This window comes from Vulpes lagopus, chromosome 19, assembly GCF_018345385.1.
Source record: "Vulpes lagopus strain Blue_001 chromosome 19, ASM1834538v1, whole genome shotgun sequence".
Taxonomy (NCBI): domain Eukaryota; kingdom Metazoa; phylum Chordata; class Mammalia; order Carnivora; family Canidae; genus Vulpes; species Vulpes lagopus.
This window is the reverse complement of record NC_054842.1, coordinates 51,240,340-51,260,676: the sequence shown is the minus strand read 5'-3', so window position 1 is coordinate 51,260,676 and position 20,337 is coordinate 51,240,340. Positions and strand designations below refer to the sequence as shown.

General features: G+C 37.6%; 1 protein-coding gene across 1 annotated transcript in view; it reads right to left on the bottom strand.

Annotated features, from left to right (window-relative positions):
- Window positions 1–20,337, bottom strand: part of LEKR1 (leucine, glutamate and lysine rich 1) — a 167,192-nt gene that overhangs the window by 46,159 nt on the left and 100,696 nt on the right. Inside the window, exons 7-9 of the mRNA XM_041733691.1 lie at window positions 12,245–12,326; window positions 4,640–4,717; window positions 4,096–4,299 (exon numbers count right to left, since the gene is read on the bottom strand). Of these exons, the coding sequence (XP_041589625.1) occupies window positions 4,096–4,299; window positions 4,640–4,717; window positions 12,245–12,326 (364 nt within the window). The remainder of the gene's footprint in view (window positions 1–4,095; window positions 4,300–4,639; window positions 4,718–12,244; window positions 12,327–20,337) is intronic.

Below are 20,337 nucleotides of genomic sequence, written 5' to 3'. Positions count from 1 at the left end.
CTCTATTTAGAGGTCCCACTGGCACTTCCAAGCAAAGTTTTATGGGAAAACTTGCTCAGCTGAGGGACAGTTTACTACTAAAGGGAAGACAGCGGAGAGAGGAAAACCAAGTTCATGCATGAACCTTAAGGACTGTTTGCTGTCAGGAGGGAATGGAAAAGAACCAAAGACAGAAAGGGGGCAGGTTAACAGGTTGCCCTGGCAGTCAAAGAAGACAAAGTTTCAAGGTAGGTTTGGACAGAAGCATCAAAGGCTTATTTTTCTTTGAGATATCCTTTCAACTTGGCTTTCTTCTTCTTTTTTTTTTTTTTTTAAGATTTTATTTATTTATGAGAGAGAGTGTGTATGTGGGGGAAGGGGCTGAGGGAGAGGGAGAGAAGACTCTCTGCTGAGTGTGGAGCCAATGCAGTGTGAGGCTCCACCCCAGGACCCTGAGATCATGACCCGGAGATTGTGCCCTGAGCCAAAATCAAGAGTCAAATGCTTAACCGACTGAGCCACCCAAACACCCCTAACCTGGCTTTCATGTATCTGTTTTGGCTCAACATGGAGTAAATAAACCCGGGCTGTTTTGCCACTGTCCGCTTAGTCCAGACATTTAAATAACCCAGCAAGAGCTGGTAAGTGGTGGGAACTGAAGATTTTCATTTTTCTCATGTCTATTAGGCTTAACCATTCATAAAGTCCTTTCATTAATAGCAAAACAGTAACTGACCTGAGTTGCTCCCACTGCCCATTGCCATACCTTCTCCATTCAGCATCAGCATGATCTTTCCACAGTGTCACTCCTCTGTTTAAATCCTTTCAGTGGTTTCCTTTCATTGCACTGTAAATAATACCCACATCCCTAAAGGCCTGGGAGAGCGTGCATGATTCGGTCCTCGCCCACCTGACTCACAGCTGCTAGGCCCCCAGTTACTGCCATTTCTGAGAGCTCACCAAGCTTGCTCTTTACGTACCAAGCTCTTCCTGGCTTATGGCCTGGTAACTTTTCCTTGTCTTCCTTTATGTATCATCTTGGAGGTCACTTTTATGACTGTTCTTTCCAAATCAGGCCCCCTTTCTATCAGTCTCCGCTACAATACCCTTTTACTTATCTTATATCCATTATCACAATCTATAATTATTCTTGTTAGCTCTTCACTTTTTCTTTTTCTTTTCTACAGTCTCATTAGAACTTAAGCTTCTTGAGGACAAGGATGTTTCAGCTTCACCATTATATCCCCAGGGTACGTAGCACCTGGCATATAGTAAATTGTTCAACAAACAGTTGTTGACTGAGTGAACTATTCAGAGCAAGGCATTCCTTCACTCAACAAATATTTATTGAGTGGATATGTGCTAGACTCTGAGGATACAATAGAGGACAGGGCAGATACAATTTGAAGGTGGCCTAGGCCAAAGGAAAAGGACAATGCTTATGTCTAGGAGTAATCCCTTGATAGAATGATAATTTATTGGTCCATAAGCACTTTTTTTTTTCTTTGGTTATGTGCAGGCAGTAAACTTAGCATCACCAAATGACTAAGTTTAACACCATGCCTGCTTTTGGATAGACTGAAGTATAAGGAACAAAGAAGGAAACAGGATAAGAAAGAAAAAAGGGGGGAAGAAGAAGGTAAGGTGAATGGTTCAGTGATGTCTCTACTCTCAGAAAACTTAAAGAAATTATCCTTCTCATTCAACACTTATAACAGAAGGCAAGATTAGACCATACTAAATGTCTTTAAAACATGGCAAAATATATACATTCAGGTGAGTGTGTATTTCAAAATAATCCTCCAAGAAGTTCTATATTTATTCTAATGATGCCACAATCCTCAAAAGACTCATAAGACTGCCTTCTTCCAATTGCAGCAAGAGATAACTTATTAAGCATAGAAAAAAATAAAATTTACTTTTGATCCCCCATGGTATGTCCCAGATTGACTTTCTAGTATATTCACTGGATTTGCTTTCCCTGAACCCACTGAGATTATTTTAAAAATCAAATTCATTCCTAAAGGGCAAAGATTCATCATACAGAGAATATTCTTAAACATATGCACTTAAGTCAATCCTCAAAAGAGAATTCCAGAAATGTTTGAGCAAAGACAGGATCTTTTCAATGACCACTATAAAGAATATGGAATTCATTGGATAATCAGTTAAATCTGATCAATCTGACATCATTAGAAGTGAGGTATTCTAGATAATACAGGAACATAAGAAAATTTCTCAGATAACCAAAGTTGTAAGCAGAAGATTAAAAAATTATTTATTTCATGGAATCCTAGGATGTATGATTCTGTACTTTTTATATGGAGTATAAATAAAAATAAATTTTTATTTTTCTCACCCGGGGTCCTCATGATGGCCATCAGTTATTAGCCCGCGTTATAACACTCTTATATTCTTAAATATAAGAACACTCAAAGTTACTGATGTGTGTAGGGCTGTCTCTATGGCATACCAGGTCAAATTGCAATGTTTTTCAAGTTTTTGCTTGGATTTATAGTTTTTCTGTCTTCTTATGCATAACCAATATTTTAGCTGCCATTCCTTATTGTTATCAGTAAGCCTGGCTCTTACAAACTTCCTGCTTATGAAATAGCTGCTTATAATATGCTATGGGGTGAATACGTAATTGTGAAAGGGCAGAGGTGGTGGGGTGGAATGAAGATTCGTGTAACTACAAGGTAAACTATCTTTGCAAGAGGCAGGTTATTGGTATGGCTGAGTCAGGAAGAAATGGTGGGTGGCAATCAGCACTGCAGCTGTTCATCTTATCTCAGGATGGACCAGAGATAAGACTTGTTTTCCTGTGAACTGGACAGGACTTCTAGCCTGGAGCAGAGACAGATATAACCCAGGCCAAAGAGTTGATGAGAAAGTTCTAAGACGATTAACTTAATTCTAAGCTGCTTGCTACCCTTTTCCTCTGGGAGCAAATAGCTGCCCTTGTAAAGAACTAAAGAAAGATTACAAATCTTTCTTATAACTCGGGGATCCCTGGGTGGCGCAGCGGTTTAGCGCCTGCCTTTGGCCCAGGGCGCGATCCTGGAGACCCGGGATCGAGTCCCACGTCGGGCTCCCAGTGCATGGAGCCTGCTTCTCCCTCTGCCTATGTCTCTGCCTCCCTCTCTCTCTCTCTCTCTGTGTGACTATCATAAAAAAAAAAAAAAACAATAAAAAAAACAAAAAAAAACACAAATCTTTCTTATAACTCATAAAATGAACAAAATAAAAAACAAACTAAAAAAATCATAGGAAGAATGAAAACCAAATAGCCAATTTTGCCTTCTGTGCAGAGAGAATATTAGAAGACAAAAATTCTTGCCCTTGTGGAACTTGTGTTCTTCTGGAATGTAATAGTTATATCAATAAATGTAAATGGGATAACATCTCCCATTAAAGACTCCTACATTTGATAAAAATTAATAAAAGCCCAAAATGTGTGTTATATATCAGGTATGCATTTAAAGCATAAAAAAAAAACATAAAAACATCAAAAACATCAAAAAGAATGGATAAAGACATGCCAAGCACGTGAAAACAAAAAGAAAGCAAGCAGGGTACAAATAAGATTAATTTAAAGACAAATTAACTGAGCAACAGTATCCAGGAAGGCTAAATGAACAAGCTTTTTAGTTTCCCTTTACTACCTGAATGCCAGAGGTATCTTTATGAAGAGACCTCAATAAGAGGTGTTGATAAATAACAAAGAAGAAGAGTAGGAGCTAATAAAAGGAAAAAGTGATGCAAAAAGATGTTTTTCTGTTGGAAAATGATAGAATCCACCAATTATTGGCCCAGCTGAAATTCAGTAGTATAAGATCACACAAGGTCTCTTTGATACTTTTCAATAAAAATCTAACACCAAATGCAAAGTGGATTCCACCTCTGACTATGTGACTCTAAGCATGCCATTTAACCAACTTGGGTTTCAGTTTAATCAACGTCAGGTTAGGTGTTGGGATGCGATGACCTTTCCTGTGAAATACATCTTTAATGCCGTAATTTCACTGTCATTAATATATGTAAGACCTTGATATTTCAAATATAGATGGAATACTGACTTAAAATATTTTTGGAAGAAATTATTGTGGACTGCACCTTTCACTTTTTAGTGTTGCAACCTCTTCCTTTGTCTGACTCAGAAGAGTTTTGGTTATCTGTAGTTCATTTTCTGCAAGGTTAATTCTTCTTTTTACGTCTTCTTCTTGCCTTTCTTTTGCAGTCAGTTCTTCCTGTAAAGTTTTATATATTTGTTGACAAGCCATTAAAGAATCCTCTTTCTCTTTAAGCAATCTGGTATGCCTAAAATGAACACGATAAAAAAAAAACACCAATACACATTAGACACTATTTTTTATGCTTATTAAAGATACATGAAAGTCTCATTTGAAACTGAAGACTATAACTGTAACTTAAAAAAAAATCTTTTAATACTATGAAAATGGGTAGTTCTGTGATATTAAAACTTCCCTATTTAGGCAGAGGCAAGATCAATGAACAACTTTAAGATATTATAAACTTGAATTAGGTATTATACATGTGACTAATACAATAAGAAAAACTAAGTACATGTCAATAAAATGATAAAGTAGTTTCAAATTCAATGACTGAAATTACTAATTTAAAAATTTGCAGTGTGTACCGTGACTCAGAAATAACGGATTCAAACTTCAGTTTTCTAAGTTCTCTTTGGCAGTCATCAGCTTCATTAGATTTATTCCTAAAATAATATAAAAAGAGGTTCAGATATTTTATTCCCAAATAGTTCAAATATATTTTCCTTTTTAAAAAACATGTTTTTCCTTTATTACTTTTCTTATCTTTATATTCTATTTGTGATTATATATGTGATTATATATACTTTCTTGAGGTTAGAAATACACAATCGAGAGGTTTTTCTCTGTTAAAAAATAACCTGTTAGTACAACAATGTGTTTTTCTATATCATTATCTTATTCATCCATAGAAGAAATTTCTATTATTATTCAGGTGACTGAATAAACATTCAGGTCACTTCTATAAAGGCTAAATAGACTCCTATCAGACTAATCTGCATATAATAAAAGTCTAAACTTTGGACAATATTAAAAAAAGAAAATCCCTATTGAAAGGCATTGGAAAGTAAACAAAAACAAGAAGATTCTGGAAGGAGGCTGATACTTGGAATAAGGTGACAGCATGGGGTCAGGTTTTGTTCTGTTTTATTTATTTTTTTTAATAATTTCAAACCTGAGGCCCCACTCTGCACCATGCAGGGGAACTAACATTCAGATAGAAAACACAGTCAGCCTGACCTAAAGAGCTAGAGCTCAGTGTCTGGGTCAACCATAGGTGCTAAAAAATGAAGAGTGACTCAAAATTGGAGAGAGTCAACGAGAGGAGTCCCAATACTGCATATAGAGCCTACACACACATCTGGCTGAGCCCTGAACTATATACATGCACAGGGCAGACTCCAAGTGGGCTAAAGATAAAAGAATTAAACAAAGATTTGAGCTGTTACCCTAGAGACAAGAGTTTACAATCTGAGGCCAACCAAATGAACTATCTGCTTAAAGCAACACCCACCTCATCCCTACCAACAATAGTATTTAGATAAATATAACAGAATCCAGCATTTCCATAATATAACATTCACAATGCCCAGAATATAATAAAAATTACTCAACACAAGAAAGAAAGAAAAGCATGACCTATCCTCAAGAGAAATGACAGTTAATAGGGACCGCCTCTGAGATGACCCAGATACTGAAATTAGCAGACAAGGATTTTTCAAAGAGCAGTTATAACTCTGCTCAAAGACATAAAAAAAAAAAAATCCACTGTAATTAGTGAAAAGACGATAAATCTCAGTAGAAAAATAAACCATTAAAATGAACCAAATGGAAATTCCAAAACTGAAATTAACATATGCCTTGATTTTATATAATTAGGTTTTGTAACAATACTAAAAACATTAATATATTAAAAGTAATATTCCAGTTTAAGTCTATATAGGCTGGGATGCCTGGGTGGCTCAGCGGTTGAGCGTCTGCCTTTGGCTTAAGGTGTGATCCCAGAGTTAGGAGATCGAGTCCTGCATCGAGCTCCTGCAGGGAGCCTGCTTCTCCCTCTGCCTATGTCTCTGCCTCTCTCTCTCTGTGTCTCTCATGAATAAATAAAATCTTTAAAAAAAAAATAAGTCTATATAGGCTGCTTACAATAAGTCATTATCTGAAAGTACCATAAAATACCTTACAAACTGTACAACGAACTATCAGTGAGTTTGCCCTGCTTGCAGGATGACTTTAATTTCTAATAAGTAATAATTTATTTGCATCATGAACAGGAACATTTATTCTTAAACCATTTTATTGTAAAATATGAAAAATTATAAGCTATATAAAAATTGTATTAAACAATTATATAATGAATTATTATAAGGAGAAAACTCTTGTAACTAACATCTACGTAAAAACATAAAACTTGGGGATCCCTGGGTGGCGCAGCGGTTTGGCGCCTGCCTTTGGCCCAGGGCGCGATCCTGGAGACCAGGGATCGAATCCCACATCAGGCTCCCGGTGCATGGAGCCTGCTTCTCCCTCCGCCTGTGTCTCTGCCTCTCTCTCTCTCTCTGTGACTATCATAAATAAATAAAAAATTAAAAAAAAAAAAAAAAAAAACATAAAACCTGACCAGCTACCCTAGAAGTTCCATGTTCCTGGTTGCAGTCATAGCCAACCAACCCTCTCCTGAAAATAACCATTTTCATGAATTTTATGGTAATCACTTTGATTTCCTTTAGTGTTTTGTTACTCAAGTTCTATCTTTGAATATTATATTTTTGTTTAACTTTTTCTTTTGTAAAAAGAAATATCCTATTTTCTTTTATTATCTACTTTTAGTAAAATAGATTAAGGTGCTCACATACAATGAAGTACATACACTTTGATATGTCTGACATATATAAATGAACCAGTGACGCCATCACCAGGATCAAGCAGTACCTAAGCATACTCTGAGCCTAGATCTTGGTCTCTAATGCCGCTCCTAATCAAAGGAACCAAGAGTACTCAGAGAAACGGCTGATTCCAAGGCTATGGCTGAGTAAGTACATCTGAGATAGCTGGTTATGCCAGAAGGTGAGGAAGTGCTTATAAAGATGAGGAAACCGTGTTCCGATGTCACAGGAGGCAGCTTGAAGGGGCTCCTGCCAGTTAAACCTAGATAATCTATGTGTCAAAACAATTCAGTCTAGTAATAAATTACAAACCATTAAAAAAGTAACAGTTTATCAGTCCATACCAATAATAAATAAATAACTAAGTAATGAGAAGTGAGCCTCTTGCTTAAAGCAGGATACTGAGGGCTAATAAATGGAGAAGGAGGGCTGGAGTCAGAAACCACTGTGGTAAAGTTTAGATAAGGCAAAATCATTAATGGATGCTATATTGAGGGATGAATTTTGATGAGGAGAGTATTCACAGTGTATTTAAAGTGTCTCTTATAGATTTTTTACTAGTTAAAAAGGAACAAAAACCCCCAGGAATAAAGGAGTGAAAAAAATTGAGCAATACCTTTACCAGGTGATCAAAATTAACATCACCAAACATCAAGGGCAGGCAGATGGTCATAGCCTGAGAAGGACATATCTCTAGAGTGCCTGTCCTTAATCCAATCAAAAGGAAACATTAGACCAATAAAAAAAATGAAAAATTTTATTTAGAAAAGTTTGAGAGGGATGCCTGGGTGGCTCAGTGGTTGAGCATCTGCCTTTGGTTCAGCGCGTGATCCCAGGGGGTCCCAGGATCGACTCCCACATCGGGCTTCCTGCATGGAGCCTGCTTCTCCCTCTGCCTGTGTTTCTGCCTCTCTCTCTCTCTCTCTCTCTCTGTGTGTGTCTCTCATGAATAAATAAATGGAATTTTTAAAAAAGTTTGAGAGGTTCTGCATTCTTCAAAAAAATGTCAATATCATATAAAAAAAGACAGACTGGAAATATTCCAGAATTTAGGAGGCTAAAAAGACTTGCCAAGCAGGCTGACTACCTGGTCCCATACTAGAGGAGAAAATGCTATAAAGGCCAACTAACAAAATTAGAATATAGATGGTAGATTAAAGTATTGTATGTAGGGGCGCTTGGGTGGCTCAGTAGGTTAAGTGTCTGCCTTCAGCCCAGGTCACGATCTCAGGGTTCTGGGATGGAGCCCCACATGTGACTCCCTGCTCAGTGGGGAATCTGCTTCTCCGTCTCTCTCTGCCCCTACCCCCACTTGTGCACTCTCGTTCTCTCTCTCTCTCTCAAATAAATAAATAAACAAAATCTTAAAAAAAAATAAAGTATTACATGTAAATTTATGACATGGTTTATTGTGCTTATGTAAAGCATCACCATCATGAGGAAAGGCAGGCTAAAGAATTTAGAGGTAAAGGGTCATGTTGTATGTAACTTATCCTCAAATGATTCAGGAAAGAAATGTGTGCGTGTGTGTGTGTGTGTGTGTGTGCGCGCGCGTGCACATGTGTGGAGAGAGAGCGAGAGAGAGAGAGAGAGAGAGAGAGAGAAGGAGGGAGCCAGGGAAACCGTGAAGGAGAAAGCAAACGGGTTGAAATGTTAATCTGGGTAAAGTCTTTGTGAGTGCTTTTTGTCCTATTTTATGTTTACAACTTTTTGTAAGTTTGAAGTTATTTCTCAATAAAACATTTGAAAAGAAGGAATAAGGAAAAGATTGATATGCCATTGGAAAAGTGGGCAAAGGTGATGCTCAGGTGAAGGAAAAGTGGGCAAAGGTGATGCTCAGGTAAATCACAAGGGAAACAACTCTGAGTCAAATATGCAGGAGTACAATGTTTCATCAAACTAGTATTTTTTCTTTTTTTAGTTACTATACCCATGATTAGCTAGGAAGTGGAGAAATGGGTATTTGCAAACACGGCTGAAATTATAAATCAGTATAATCTTATCCAAAGTCAATGAGTCATTATGCATTAAAAGCATTAAAATTATTTAAGTTTGATTCTAGCAAAAATTATCCAAAGGAAATACTTGTGTGTGAGTAGAAAGATTTTATTTATATGAATTTCAAACTACCTTACTTATAAAAGTGAAAAATTTAGAAATTCTAAAAAACAAAAGATTAGTAAATGAGTTCTGATTCATCCACAGATTATAATACCATATAGCCATTTAGCAGTTACCTATAAATGTATCATGTAATGACATGGGGGAAATGTCCAGGATATATCACTAAGTGAAAATATGTTAAAAAAAATATACACCATCAATGTTGAAAATCCCCCAATCCCATCCTTTATTCTTTCCTTTCCAGTTCTCCTGCTCCCCAATCACAAGGCCTCCACCAATAAATCCTGTCTGGCTGAACTGACATGTATTTCTCTCCCTCTCCACACTATGGCCTTATACCCGACTACTCACTTCTCCCTTGCGAGAATGCAACAGCCTCCCAGCTGGGCTCCCCTAATTGCTCCTGTACTCTCACTCCAGGTAATTGCCCTGCTGACCTTTTAAAACAAATTGGATCAGTTCACTCTCTTGCCAAACATCCTCCAATAGTTTCCCATTGCCCTCCATGTAAATCTAAAATCCTCACTTGGCTCTGAGTGCATTGGTGTATTAATTTCTTACTGTTGCTGTACAAATTGCCACAACTTTAGTGGTTCTAAACAACACAAACTTATTATCTTATGGTCCTAAGGTAAGAAGTCCTAAAATCAAGACCTCACAAGGGCTGCGCTCCTTCTGGTAGTTCCAGGGGAAAATCTGTTTCCCTGTCTTTTCTAGCTTTTAGAGACCACTGGCATTCCTTGGCTTGTGCCCCCTTCTTTTATCTTCAAGTCACAACATTCCAAACATTGCTTCTACCTTCACAACTACTTTTGTGACTCTGATCACAAAAGTTTTCCTCTTAGAAGTACCTTTGGAATTATATTGGGCCTGCCTGAATAATCCAGGGTAATCTCCCTTTCTTAAAATCATTAATTTAATCACATGGGCAAAGTTCCTTTTTTCATGTAGAGCAATATACTCATAGATTTAAGGGATTAGGACATGAGAATCTTTGAATACCATCATTCTGTCCACCACAACTGGCCTTCCTTGTGTCTTGAACTTGGTCATCAAGTTCAACCAGCCTTCCTCATGTCGTCAACTTTGCAAAACGTCATTAACACTCTACCACTGTAGCTGGCATTCCTGGTTACCTTCTAGACAGGCACTACAGCCTTCTTCCTGGCCGTCAGAGCCCCATTATCATCTGCTCTCAGGATAAATCCTACTTGTCTAAACTAGTTGTGGTAGTCTTGTTAGCCTGGCCAGTGATTCAGTTAGGAGAGGGTATGTGAAAGGTTCCAGCCAAAGAGCTGTAAAGAGAGACCTGTGTTCTGGTGGCTTCTGGGGCATTTTTCCTCACTTCTAAGGAAACACCAGAAAAACAGGCCCTTCCTGTCTCTGGGGTGGTTACATCTGGATGTGGTACTACCTCGTAATCACAAGGGACTTAGTAGTTCTTTCATAACTCAGTTTTCTAAAAATGGATACTCTGCCCATTTTCTGTTTTGAGATGTCCTTACATAGGGCACGAAGCACCAGTTTTATAAACTGAAACAAAAGCATCAGCATATCTGTAATTGTAGAGTGATTTCCTCCAGCCAACTTGTTTGATGGACTTTAGTGAGGTGGTGTTTCTCACTCCAGCTCCAATCTACTCTGACTCTTGTCGTTTCTCAGCATTTACATTATACATTATGTTAAAAATGTAATTAATAAAAATGCCACAAAACATGTTAATATTAAATGGGAATGTTCCTTGTACATATAGAAAATTCTGTGCCAATTTATCAAGTGAAAATCAAGTCATGTCACAACCAATGAGCCCTATTCCTTGTCCTCAGTATGCTTACTTCTGCGGTTAGCTTCTCTCCTAACTTGCCAGGAGGACTGTGCTCCATATGCTGAGTCTTGGTGGGTCCACAGATTCCCTTTTAGTTTAGACACGCACCAGCCCTACTCCTCCATTCCTTGAATGTGCCTTTGTCACTTACTGAGATCCAAGAAGCCAAAGTCACAGTAGCTGTGGCCTGATTAGGTTGCCCTCCACATGAGACGTCCATATGGCCAAAGCCCTCCCTAATGTTACTAGAGGGTGGGGAACAACGATTTGGGGTGGGGGAGTGGAGCAATCGCCATCTTGCTTCTCTCTTTCATGCTTATTCTCATCCAGAAAGTCACTTCCTGGGCCCAGTGAGTTATTCAAGGGCCCTCCCCCTCGGTCCACTCATTCCTTCAACCTCAGCCATCATCATACACAGACGGCCCAACTATTGTATTTACTGTACTATTCGCCACAGTGTTGTAAAGCTTGAATATTTGCCTTTTTGTTTTTCAAAAACAAATTATTTTGCTACAAATAATTCGAGTATACATTAATTTGGTGGGGCATTTTTGGAACTTGTTCTTCCTTGTGCTGTTAAGAATTTTATTAAACACATTGTACTGAGGAGTAGTCCGTAGTCAACACAACATTTGGTTGCTAAGCATTCTAAATATTTATATTTCTTATGAAGTCCATTCTTCCAAAATATACGAACTGAAAACCAGAGCTACCAGATTACATATCACAAAGTAAAAAAATTTATTTTTCAAAGATTACACAAATTCTATTTTAGTGTTATAATTATAGATATATGAGATTTATACCATAAAGTAATTTTTTAAAACTTCTGAAGTAAATTCATTTCTAAAAGCAACAGTGGTCTGGGTATTTTACAAGGGCATTTTCTTATCACTTGTTTTCCAATATTATTCTTTTTCACTTATATAAAGCATAAGTACTCCAGCATTTCAAAGATACTCAATGATACTTCTTCAAAGATACTCTCTTTTTGAACTTAAAATTCGTAATTTTAAGAAACAACTTCAAAGTTGTTTCTTCTGGGTGAATAATAAAGAGACAATGTTAAGAGAAAAAAAAAATCAGAGAATATTTCACATTAAGTTACATTTGAATAACCAGGGGGAAGTTTTAATATATGAGTAGGTTAAGTTTCTTATTGAGGGAAGGGAACATTTCATGTATTTAAAAATATTTACAGGTCCTTTCGTAAACAATACAGGCCAGAAAAGTGCCTGAGAAAAGCAGATCACACTCACACAACTACATCACCGCCAAAAGAAGCATAGAGAACACATGGTAGGGGTAGGGGAGGTCCTTCCGAAATCTTACAGGGTGTCCAGTGTTTACCACCTCACCTGAGCTTTTCTTTACAGTTGTCGATCTCGGTCACTGCCTTCTGAAGTTTTAGCCCAAGTGCCTCTGCTTGACATTGTAAATCTGAAATGACACAATATATTCATCTGATTAGTACATTCAAAATGTCCAGATATTTTCATAGCGTAAGTCATATTCTTTTAGAATTGCCACTCCGCTCCTGAAGCACACTACAGCTGTTTATTACTCCACTTCGCCTGGATATGCAGCTCATCTCTTCTGAAACTCCATAAAATTAATGGTTTTTGACAGATCCAATTTTTTGGCCGCTTTCCTACCCAACATGTTGCTAATTTTCAAACAGCTAATAGGCTACATTTTACTAATATTTTTAAAGGAAATGTGTGTAGCTGACACATATATGAATTTCTGATCATGCGGCTCACCTCTGAAACACCTGACTGTCCGAGCTCACGCTTGTGGCGTGGAACCAAGATGTATCACTGAGGCCTCCTCGTAGAAATGAATTAGACAAACCATGCACAAGGCTCCCAGTAAAGAATTTGTTAACTCTGGGTAGCAACTAATAGGCATTTTAATGACTTTCAAAGCCAAGAAAATATAAGCAGGAAATTGGCTTCCATAGCCTGGGGAATTCAAGCAGTGTTTGAGAAAGATTATTCAAGCAGCCGTGTCTAATATGTGTACGGATGCAGAACTGAAACGAAAGCAGAAAAGAACAAATGGCTTGAATGAAGTGGGTCCTGCCATTGGCCTGTGCGTGGGAATTATGATCTGAAACCCCACTACAATGACAGGCCTTCTTGCCACTCTTTTTGAGAGAAAGGTAGAAAACAAACTTACACAGATGGACTAACTGGTTTCTATGGAGAAAATAACTGAACATGCTGGAACTATAAAATTTCTATGTTACACCTGCTCAGATATATTTTAAAAACATATTTTTAATAGTAAACTTTAAAATCTTTATGCGTCCATACAAATATATAACATTTCTATACATATTGTCAATCTGCCTTCATAATTTTGCTTTATGAAGAAGAGCCAGTTCCTTTACATTAGAAAACAAAACAAAAATCAGGAAACAAAATCAGTCTAAACAAACGTTTTAGTTAGAATTTACCAGACATTACTATGAATCTTCATGTCTATCCAGTACTTTCATGTATATTAATTCATTTTATCTCTCAAACTTCTATCTAGGTACAAATAGCTCCACTTTTCAGATGAGGAAAAGTAAAGGAGATCCTCTCTGATTCTCTTGCCTGGTACCTTACGATATACTTTTTAGCTTTATTTATTTATATGTTTTTTGTTTGTTTTTTTTGTTTGTTTGTTTTTTGTTTTGTTTTGTTTTGTTTTTTTTTGAGAGAAGGAGAGAGGCAGAGAGAGAGAGAGAGAGAATCTTAAGCGGGCTCCTGCATAGTGTGGAGCCCAAAGCGGAGCTTGAACTCACAACCCTGAGATCATGACCTGAGCAGAAAACAAGAGTTGGTCGCTTAACCTACTGAGCCACCCAGGGGCCCCTTGCCTAATATCTTACAATGAATTAATGCATTAATAGCCAACAGTTAAACTGATTGAAGGTTTTAACTCAGCTGAAGGGAACAATTTGAGAGAATGGCCCCTCAAAGTACAAGTCAATAAGGACTTAATTGGTAGATCGTATCTGTAGGGTACATTTCCCCCAGTTATCGAGTGACATCAGTGTAAGAGGGAAAAGATAACAAACATACAGATAATTTATTTTTCAGTGCAACTTTCTGAAACAAAGCAAGCTCTTATGAATGTTGCACAATGGATGGCTTTGTCATTAAGTTCATCTAGTCTTGCAGAGGGGTTCTATTCCCACAGGCACAGCCAGAAGACTTCAATCCATCCTCTGAAGAATAAGGAGGGAAGGCGGTTAGTGTTTATTAATGGTACACTCTGTGGCACTGTGTAAAATGTTTTCTCCTGTATCATTTCATATTGTCAGAACTACCATGAAAAACAGATGCACATTTTATTTTTACTAGTGAAGATTTCAAAGATCTGAGTAATGAACTTATCAAAGGACACAAAACTAGTTAGAAGTGATCCCGTGATTCAAATTCAGATTGGACTCATCCCGAAGTCCTTATCTTTCTACCTCTCCTACATGGGCTCTCAAAACATAAAAGCTACCCGGGGGAAGTATTTGTCCATGAAAGTATGGTTGGCGTAGCTATAGATCTGTTTAACATACCTGAGAGTCTTTGAAGACTTGTACTTAAGATAAATGAAAAGCATTATTTTACATAAAATATGTAGTAAATTAGCAGCTGGTTTAGATTTAATTTTTGAAAGTTTAAAAACTAATATAATTAATGAGAGATAGTAAGACAAATATGGGATCATTGTGACCAACTTTATGAGACTGGCTTCAGAGAGAGCAATTATGCCTTCTTATTAATGTCCCCTTGGTGCTTTTGTCAGAACATCACCTTAACCTGGATGAAGCATTAGTCTGAGCCTATGTGATAAATTTCAAGTTATCACTTCTAAATACAGTTATTGTTAAGAGGAAGAACGGATTACCTTGAAAACAAATTCTAAATAGTTGGTCCTTGATATGTGAATTTTATGCAATTAATTCTCAATTACCCGATAATTAGTAGAATAGTAGTTAGTAAAAATGGCAGTTAATTAAAACCCCGTTTTTATAGCATTGGAAGGCATTCTTGTTTTTGTTTTTGTTTTTGTTTTTATTTGAGAGAGAGAGAGAACACGAGAGAGCACCAGAGAGCGCAGGGGAGAGGCGCAGAGGCAGAGGGAAACAGAGAAGTGGAGCAGATTCCCCGCTGGGCCCGGAGCCCAAGGTGGGCCTCATCACAGCACTGGGGCTCACAAGCCTGAGACCTCAGCTGAGCCGAAATCAGAGTCGGAGGTTTAACCAAATGAGCCACCCAGGCGCCCTGCTTTGGAAAGTATTCTTTTCTAGAATTTACTAGGTTTAGGAAAATAAACTACACAGTCATGATGCACTCAAGAAAGGAAAAGCAATGACGCTTCCCGGTATTATTCTCTCTGCATAACCACCTAAACCTCCCTTTCTCCTTGTTTCAAGATAAGCGTAGACAGCTTAGGCTAATTCACAGTGTCCGATGAGAGCAGAAGCCACTTCCTTCAGAAAAAAAAAAATTTTTTTTTAAAGATCTTTTATTTATTCATGAGAGACACACACACACATACAGAGGCAGAGACCCAGGCAGAGGGAGAAGCAGGCTCCATGCAGGGAGCCCGACGCGGGACTCGATCTCAGGGCCCCGGGGTCACGCCCTGGGCTGAAGGCAGGCGCTAAACCGCTGAGCCCCCCAGGGATCCCCACTTCCTTCAGAAAATTGACTATGAATTTAGTACCTCTGAGTCAAAATAGGGAAAGGAAATAAATGTTTTACTCTACAACACAGAAACCACTGACGGCTGCCATGTGAAGTAAACAGAAACAGAAAATACAAGTAACGTCAACAAAGAAATCACTTTACATAAACAGAGAAGATACTACTTAGAACTGAGAAGAAAAAAAGATTCATTATGATTAATCCATAATGTACACTGACCAGTAGTGTATAATTAAGCGTTAAGACATTTCCGTGGCTGTTTCTTTGTTGTTGTTGTTGTTTTTACTTTTGGTTACATTTTCTCTAACAAAGAAGTGCTAAGAATTGTTTTAAAAATACACAGAACATATCTTTTCTGTTCTGAATAAGGAGGAGGCACGCTATTGGTTTATTATTGGTTCTGGGAGACTAGCTGGGTTGTTTTGTTTTTGGAAGCAGAGTGCCCAGTTTCTGTCCTTAATAGAGGAGCACAGTTAGGATAAGCACCAGAGAGATTAAGCCACCTGCACAAGACAGCTCCTTCAGTTCCTGAGGCAAGGAGTTCTTAAATAAGTGTATTGTTCTGTGCAGTCCTTCTCTATAGTTAAATAAATTCAACTTCAATTTTCTGTCATTCAGCATGACATTGGATTATGAGGCAAAAGGCCCTAACTGCCTCCAAAAAGAAAGGAAGCATTGGCTTTAAACACCATGCAGATGTAAGGCGGAACCCATGGAAACAATCCAAAATTTACAACAGCAAATTCTACTATGATGTGACTGCGTTCTTTACAGATATTAAATAAGAAGCAAATGATTTTAAATGAACAAGACAAAAAAGAGCTCTTAGGCTCTCTTCATACGAAGCCAGCTGCTTGCTGGATAGCATTACACAGGCATCAGATTTGGGGTAATTAGTTATTTAAGGGAATACTGCTATTCCGAAAGGTTTCTAGAAACTGCAAATACAAAAGGTATTCATAGTTAGCTATTTTATAGAATGATAAAAAAAAAAAAACCTTATAGTCACTTGGAGAATACATTTAGTATAACATTCGAGAGAACAATAAATAGAACCTTTATAGTGGAAAAGGTATTTCAAGCTTAAAGCTCTCTGGATAAACACCCCCCCCCCAAAAAAAAATCTGGTTCAAAGTGGGAGGAGGCTGATGGTTGGTCGGTTCAAGAGAAGGAAAGAATAAGCAAGTGGAAAAATTGGCCCCTAGAGACCCCGATCCAGGGAGATTTTTTAAAATGACACACTGAAGGCTGTATGCATTTTTAATGGTAGAGATCATTGAGGAAGAGGCTAAACCAAAGTTCACAGTTGTTAACACACGCCTATGACAGGGTGACATAAAGGTGCAGCGCATGACCTCTGGAGCCCGACTGCCTCATTTTGAAATTCCAGCCCCGCTTCTATGAGCTGTGTGATTTAGGTGCTTTCGTTTCCTTATCTACAAAATGGTTACTGCAGCACAGGATTGAGAACTAAGAGACTTAAATGTCCGTAGAGGGAAGAGCGTCAGGCCCATGGTGAGTCCTCCCTGCTAGCTCTTATCAGTGGTGGCCTTAGTGAGGCCACCTGGCTTTCACCCCCACTCCCTCTCTGAATCCCATTGCTTTTCACCTTAAGGACCTTCCTTGTTCTTGCAGTTGGGCCAGGTGTCACCTTGTAGGGGGGAGGGCAAAAATGTAGGCTTTTAGCCACATATTTTTCTTTAACAATATACAGAGCAACTATGGCCTATGTTGAAATTCGTCAAATATGGGTGACGGATTTGCCCACATTGGTTATAGTATTCTCTGTATTTGTCTGCATTTGACATTTCTTACAAAAATATTGTTCGCGGGGGGGTGGTTCTTGCTTGCACGGTCAAAGATGATGATAGCGTGCTCTTTAGTAAGGAGTCTAATCAACTTGGTTCTGTATATTCGAGGTACACAAGAAAACGAGGGTGAGAGAACTTGGTGTGGAGGTGGGGGATGAGATTGAAGCTTCAAGACAACACGTGATTCTGTGAGTAGATAGCTGGAGGGTATATAGTAACAAGGAAGGTGGTTAACTTCATTATTAGGTATTGGGCCATATTATTTGGATTTGGGAATGACCTATTCTAGAGAGAAGCATTCTAGAGTGTTTGTGAATTTGATGCACGCTTTCTAATTTGCTTATGTGTGAAAAAATAGTACTTTTTGCAGGTGTTTTTAAAAACTACACAAGTGGTGTTAAGCTATGCATCTCATTTTAATTCTTACTTGTCTTCACTATACATTATTTTTGAGACCTACCCGTGTAGCCATATATAGATAGGATTCATTCCTCTTGGACTCTCATATTTTATCTAATGTGTGTACATGACACATTTTACTCATCTAGTCCTATAGTGATGGAACCTGGATGTTTGAAACTCTGTGTCACCACACATAATTTTGTGACAAAAGCTTTTTACCTATTTTCTTGTGTACTTATAGGGGAATTTTAATGCCAAGTGGTTCCAGGATGGAGGCACCAGTGGACACTTCCATCTCACTAAATGAAGGTTCCTGTTTTCCTAATATTTTTCAGAAAAAGCAATTTACTGTTTTTTTTTTGTTTGTTTTTTGTTTTTTGTCTTTTGCCAATCTAGAAGGTGCAAAATAGTGTCTTATTGTTGGTTTAATCTGCAGTTTTCTGCTTACTATTTTTTTTTAAGATTTTATTTATTTATTCATGAGAGACACAGAGAGAGAGGCAGAGACACAGGCAGAGGGAGAAGCAGGCTCCATGCAGGGAGCCCAATGTAGGACTCAATCCCAGGACCCAGTGGTCACGGCCTGAGCCAAAGGCAGATGTTCAACCACTGAGCCACCCAGGTGTCCCTCTCTGCTTGAGAGAGGACTATTGAAGTCGATCACCTCATTTTATACTTCTTAGTCATTCCTGTCTCTCTTTTCATGATTTGCCTTTTTTTCCCCAGTCTCTTTTCTATCTACTCCAATCAAACTTTCTTCTTTCCTAGTCCACAGGAAGAGCTATTTTTTCTCTTTTTTAAAGATTTTATTTAAATTCAAGTTAGTTAATATATACTATATTATTAGTTTCTGGGGTAGAATTCAGTGATTCATCAGTTGTGTACAACGCCCAGTGCTCATTACATCAGGTGCCTTCCTTAACGCCCATCACCCAGTTACCCCATCCCCTCCCACCACCTCCCCTCCAGCGACCCTCAATTTGTTCTCTCTAGTCAAGAGTCTTTTAAGGTTTGCCTCCCTGTTTTTATTTTCTTTTTCCTTCCCTTCCCCTATGTTCATCTGAAATAGCTCTTTTTATAGTTCTGAATGACATGCTATCCTGGCAATTCCAAAATTCAATTCTCTGTTCTTGTAGAAGTCAACCTTTTAGCAGCATTTGACACAATTGTTTACTTCCTCTTTGAAACACTCCTCTTGTCTCTATTATACTATACTCTCTGGTTTCTTCCCAGTTCTTGGCTATTGTTTCTCGGTCTCCGTTGCGGATTCTTATTCTTTAGATACGCTCTAAATGTCAGGAAGCACCAGGGTTCAGTTTGTAGCCCTTTACTTGCATTTTATCTCTAGTGGATCTTATGGCTTTGAATAGCATTTATATAAAGGTGTCTTCCATCATCATCATCATCATCAAAACTAACAAGGGTTGATAGAGTACTTACTCTATCAGGTACTACATTCTACATGTATTACACTAGTTTAATCTTCCCAATGGAAACTAACTAGATTTTAAGTTCCATAAGAGCAGAAACCTTATCTGTTATATTCATAGCATCTGAGACATGGAAGGTACTCAAAAAATAATTGCAGAGTGAATAAATGAAATGTTGTAGAGAGTAGAAATAAGAATGCCAGCAAATAGATATTTAAATTTATGTATCTAAGGTTAAAAGACATGGAACAGAAAGAGTTGTGCAGTTTTCATTGATAATATCAAATGTGTATCTTGGCATTAAAATTCAAACCTTCTTAAAAATTGGTTATTTTACTTCAATAGACACTGATAGAGTATCTATTATGTTATAGGTAGGGTCCATGCAAACTGGATTCAGTCTACAAATACCCATAAGATATATTATTCCCTTGTCATTAGAGAAATTATAATCAAGTGCCTCATTTTACCTTCAAGGTGATGAATTATGTTTTAGATAACAAATAAATAACTCCTTTAAACCTAAACCTGTTTTATTTTTCCAATATCTTAAATGATTTAGTTAGGTGGTTAATTATATGGCTGAAATTGTGGGACTTTTGATCAGATATCACTGATGAGCATGCTTCATTTAGAGAATATTTATATGTATATATTATTATACCATAGTTTGATGAGCTTAGACCTCTACAAAAGTAATGTCTCACTTAAATTTTTTAAAAATTTAAAGCATTAACACAGGAAACCTTTGCAGATGTAAGAATATATACCAATAATGGAAGAAAGTTCTATAATGAGTATTCAACTATATCAATTGCAAATTAGCATATTTTAACTTCAGCAAACATTTTACAAAGCTCAGATGGTGATATAGCCACTTGGAAAATTCATTTCATTTTAGGGTTTATATTTCAGAGGTTTGATTCACATCTATTTTGAAACAAGTATACTTGAAGTACATTAACATTTTTCCACATAATGCCAGAAAGGACTGAAATAACATTTGGAGATTTTTATACATCAGATGCTAGAACAGGTGTGGATATACAGCTAAAAAGTTGCAATTCAGTCCAGATGTAGTTATATTAAAACCAGAAAATTATTTGGC